Source organism: Anopheles bellator, unplaced genomic scaffold, assembly GCF_943735745.2.
Source record: "Anopheles bellator unplaced genomic scaffold, idAnoBellAS_SP24_06.2 scaffold00536_ctg1, whole genome shotgun sequence".
NCBI classification, from domain to species: domain Eukaryota; kingdom Metazoa; phylum Arthropoda; class Insecta; order Diptera; family Culicidae; genus Anopheles; species Anopheles bellator.
The window spans coordinates 1-5,365 of record NW_026684661.1 but is presented as its reverse complement, the minus strand read 5'-3'; the positions used below and the strand labels follow the sequence as shown (position 1 = coordinate 5,365).

Here is a 5,365-nt window from a genome sequence, read left to right as displayed (position 1 = left end):
TTGCTGCCACACGAAGCGTAAACGTTTTGACGTTACAAATTAATTTTACGCTAGTAACAAATTAATTGTAATTAATTAGCCCCAGTAATACAGTTTTATTTGTTTTGTGGACGACATCACATTAAGCTCAGTTGTTGTAACCATTTTTCAATTTGCGTCCTTAATTCTATGATTTTATATTCCGGTAACATAATCATGTCTACCGCTGGATGATGCACCCGGTAGCACTGATTCAATGCATCTATACAGAAAAATAAGTGAATGTACTATTTAATATAAAAATAATACACTATACTCACTCGTGGTAGGAACCAGTAGGAGAGAATGTGGTGCTGGAGCCACCGAGGGCGGTGGAGGTGGTGGCATAGCAACATATTGCGTAGGTTGTTCGACTGTAAACATTGTATATTAATAATTAATAATTCAAGTAAATAGTGCATATACTCACTCGTTGTCGGTAGATGCACCCAGGGCGGTGGTGGTGGTTGTGCAGACTGCAGAACTGGCGGTGGAGGTGGCGGCATAGTAACATATTGCGTAGGTTGTTCGACTGTAAAAATTGTATATCAATAATTAATAATGATAATAATAATAATAATAAATAGTGCACTATACTCACTCGTTGTCGGTAGATGCACCGAGGGCGGTGGAGATGGTTGTGCAGACTGCAGAACTGGCGGTGGAGTTGGTGGCATAGCAACTGATTGCGTAGGTTGTTCGACCGAGGGACGAACGGTCGCCACCGTTCGTGGAGCCACCGAGGGCGGTGGAGATTTCACAACTGATAATGAAAAACGAGAAGTTAATTTAGTTAAAATTCAGACTGATTGATAACACTTACCTAATCGTGGCATAGGCAACCAAACCGTGGCAAAGGATGGGGTGTTAACAGGAGAAGGGACGGAAGGGTTAGGAGAGGGCGAGGGAGAGATGGTAATAGGAGAAGGGACTGAAGGGTTAGGAGAGGGCGAAGGGACTGGAGAGATGGGAGGACGGGGGGAAGGAGCCTGAAGCGGAGTAACATTTAAATTGCAAACGGTTGTGGAACAGGAAAAGGATGAGGTTGTGGTGGCTGTAGACAGGCGGCGGTGGTTTCCGGACGATTGGATTGGATTGGATTGGATTGGGCGCCGTGCCGATGTCCTTCCACGTATGCGCGCGAGTATATCTGCCAGTACAACACAGCAGTGCATCTGTTTGTTTTGACCATGGGGTTGTTTAAGGTGGTTTCTCCAACACCTAGTGGTTCGCTCGTGCACTCTCTTCCAGGTAGACATGCATTTATCCTTCGGTATTTTCACTTGCAGCGCTATCTCCTGCCACGCTTTTTCTAGCTGTTCACTTAAGGGGGTGCGGGGTTCTTTGGGTTGGGCAAAATAAACACAATCATAGCGTTTAATTTGTTGCACCAATCGAAATTCTTCAAGCGTAACGTGCGTCATTTCTAGACTCAACTCCGGCGGCTAAGGCTTTGCGCAAGGTTGTTTTGATTTGATTGTCAAATATGCAAAAAGTGCTCGAAGTTTCAGTTCAACGGTTATCGACTCACCTCCCCTCCCACATGCACAGATGCCAGAAAAACATAAACGATAAGAGCGATAATTACATGTTCAATGCCCGATAGAGGGCGCTAGGGCACGATGATTTGAATACGAATAAAATAAAAAAAAATTTATAAATACGATAAAATAAAGGTTTTTGCCATGTTACTTTGTTTGTTGTGAAATGAGAAAAAAGGTAAATTATTGCAGATCAGATTAGTTATTGCATCAGATTAGATTTTAGATTGTTATGGGATATTTTATTGATCAGGTGGGTTAAAAGATATTCTATTTTAAGATATTGATTTTGTGATAACACATTCTTTGTGTGAATTTCAGGGCGACATTGTAGGCCACTTCCGTGTCGTGTGTTTACGGATGACGATTCTTTTTATGTAAAGTGCGTACAGGGACTGTTAAAACCACAATTTATGGTCTATGGTGAGCCGATCAACCCAAATTGGGTTGGACCTGAAAAGGTCCTTTCGTTTGAAGCATCCTTTTGCCCGTACCTCCGTACCTGTTTCACTCTGTCCGAAGCTAATGGACACCAGGTAAACCCTTTTTCACACGCGTGGGTATCGATCATCAACTGATCCGGCGCTCCGGGCGGGCACGCGGGCACGCGTTGCACCGGCACAAGCCGGTAGAGAATGCAAAAAAACCTAAACAAAAAACAAAAGGACTGTTTTAGGGGAAGGGAAGAGAAGGACATCTATGCACCAAGTGCAGGTACTTCATAGTCAGGCGACGAATTGGTTGGTCGGATCACAAGGATTCGGGTAGATCGTTTAGGACCCCTCAGGCAATGTATTTTGTCAAGATGCGATTAGAACATAATAACGAGAATTGTTGCCTCTTTCGATCTCCTACGTAGGGTAGGCATCAATGAATGTATAAAAGTATGGAAATTTCTTAACATTCGCAGCATTCGCTCAGTGAGCCTCGTGTAATACGGTAACGATTCCACAGTGTTTTGCTTTGTTTTCCAAGTGATAATTCGATTGAGATTTGTTTCTTAATCTGTTGAATTTGTAGTGCCAAGTGCTTTTTTGTGTATCAAATCAAGGTAAGTTGTGTTCTCTTTTGTCGGGATAGCGTTAACTTGTAGCAGATGCAACACATTTTCATATTTGTTTTTCCTTGCTGCAGAATGTCTTTTGCACCCAGCAAACGAGGAAGGTTCGGGTCGCCCGCGGACCAGGAAAGGCAGCCGGCAAGTCCGAACCAACCGGGACCATCTAATAGGCGACCGGAAGCCGATGAAGTTGAGGTTAGTCACATTATATATATTTCAATGGTGTAGTAAAGGAAAAAATCAATAATATGAGAACAAGCTAAATTCCTCCTACGTGAAAACAAGTCGCGATCTCGTCGTAAATTAATTCTGTAATACGCTTTTTCTTATCCGCAGTACCATAGCGATAGCGACATAGCGACTGTGAGCTGGAACCGGATCTCGTGGAGGCTCAGCGCAGGGTCTTTGAAGCGCAACCTGCACAAAATCGGGATAAAATCCTAAAAGTGTGCAAGGGAATAGCTGCAATAGGCTTCAAATACAACCTGGGCCCCAAGTTCGCGAAAGAAATGCTCTGTCTGCTGCAACCCGACTACCCGGGAATGCCGTTGGATTTGCGAGCAGTTTTGGACGTGCCATCGACATTTTCTCCAACTCGGGAAACCCCGGGTGGTCTATACTGGCACCGCGGCTTGGGTTAGTATTTTTGTAGTAGTAATTATTATTTACACTTATGTTTTGTTTGTTATTTACACCTATCATTTTCATTTCTATCATTTGCAGCGAACGGGCTGCGGACCAATTACACCATCGGAAGCGACGCCACAAAAAAGTCAACATAGACATACACGTTGACGAGAAGCCACTTTATAAAAATCCGGCACAGGTATCCTGGACCATCCTGGGGATGGTTCAGGATCCGGTTCAGCAAACAGAGCCGTTCGTGATCGGAACGTACACCGGGGAGAAGTGGCCCCAACGGATGCGGGATTTTCTCCGTCCGTTGGTGGACGAAGTGAATACTTTGGATGGACAAAAAATTGATGGGGCCTCCGTCAAGATGGCCTTTAACACAGATCACAGAGCACTGTGTTTAATTAAAGGTAAGAATGACGGGACAATCCAGATTTACCGGATTTTTATAATGTTTTTTTTTTTCAGAAGTGCAACAATTCTCGCAACAGGCTTGCCACAAGTGCGAAGCCACTGGCAAGAGGGACCCGGAGAAGGGGATGGTGTACCCCATCGAAAGGGGTACAGCTAGAACCAACGAGGGTTTCAGACAGCTCGAATACTTTGGCCACCACAAAGAAGAGCTCGTTGACGAGGAGGGCGACAACCAGAGCATGGTCGCAATTGCATCAACGTTGGTACACATCGCCGATATCGATATGATAAAGGACTTTCGAATCGGCGATGAGGAGCACCTGTTCCATACAGGTATTTTTACAACTTTGCTGCAAAACGTAATGACAGGAAATGGCAGGGACATTTCGCCGGTACAAGATAGAAAGCTAGATAAACTGAATCATCGGTTGAAGAGAACAACGCTACCGTGCGAATGCTCTCCTCGCGGCTTTGTCAAAATTGCAAAAGATTTAACACAATATCATCTGAATCGACGTTATTTGAAAAACCTCATGAAGTATGTTGGTATGACATACTTAAAAGATGCCATGCAGCCGGAGGTTTTTGAGCTGTTCATGCTAGTTTATTGGGGCATGTCCCTTTTAAGCTCGCGGTACTTTACAGCGTATTGGCCGGTGGCGAACAAATTTTTCGAAAAATTTCTATCCGTGTACAAGGATAGATTCGACCACATTACTTACAAGTTTCACTGCCTGACTCATCTGGTGGATGAGGTCCAACGATTTGGGCCGTTGAAGAGAACTTCGTGCTGGCCTTTCGACAACATGCTGAACTCCCTCCGGCACGTGGTCAGGCATCAATCGGCCCTGCACCAGGTGAGTAGTACATTGCTTCTCCGGGAAGCTGCTTTCCGGAAGTCCGGGAATGCGCCCAATTTCCCTCTTGTGAGTAATAAGCAGAGTAACGGCACGTATCATAGAGTCCAGGTGCGAGAGGGCTTTACATTAAGAACCAGTCCTTTTGACTGTTGGTTCCTGGTGAAACCCGCGACACCCGCCGAGTCTCCCCTTGTGGTGAAATTTCTATCCGCTTCCGTGGAGCCTTTCCGGATCACAGCGGATCCCTTACTAAGTCAGGCGGAGCTGTATGATATAGTATGCGAAGATGACTTACCGAAGGAGTTAAATGTGCTTAAGTCCAAAGACAACACCGAGACGCTTAACCACCCCAAAGAGTATCCGTTGCAGGATATTCTCTGCAAGCTGGTAATGCTTCAAGCAGGACCAATATCGACATACACTCCTATGTTCGAAACCCTTCCAGAGCAGTAGCGATAAGTAGTGATAAGTAGTGATAAGTGACAATCAAAAATATTAAGTCTTAAGCTCAAATAAAAATTCTGAAAATAGATCTTGTCTGTTACAACAACTTATTTACCTCCAGAAATAGTTTATTGACCATATTTTCCATATTTCTAAAGTAGACTAAAGATAAAATACATTGCAAAGACATACTAGTATTTCATAATAATCTTCAAACTCAGATTCACTGCTCTCTGACAAATTGATATCTCTAATTGCTGTTCAATGTACTCCTCAAAGTTGTGCCATTTGAATCTCAACGAAATCTCAACGAGAGAACTTAACGAACATTTGAAACTGAACGAAGAATTCTTCGTTCAGTTTTCCGTAAGAATGAATTTTTTAACGAAAAAAGT

At 43.8% G+C, this 5,365-nt stretch overlaps 1 protein-coding gene across 1 annotated transcript; it reads right to left on the bottom strand.

Annotated features, from left to right (window-relative positions):
- Positions 1–299: 299 nt before the first annotated feature.
- LOC131214322 (uncharacterized) lies at positions 300–854 on the bottom strand (the record flags this gene model as incomplete). The annotated part of the gene is made up of 4 exons (XM_058208705.1): positions 842–854; positions 620–781; positions 449–550; positions 300–392 (listed from the first exon to the last, which is right to left on the bottom strand). Coding segments are annotated over exons 1-4 (370 nt in total), but the record flags the coding sequence as incomplete, so codon positions are not given.
- Between the last annotated feature and the right edge of the window lie 4,511 nt (positions 855–5,365).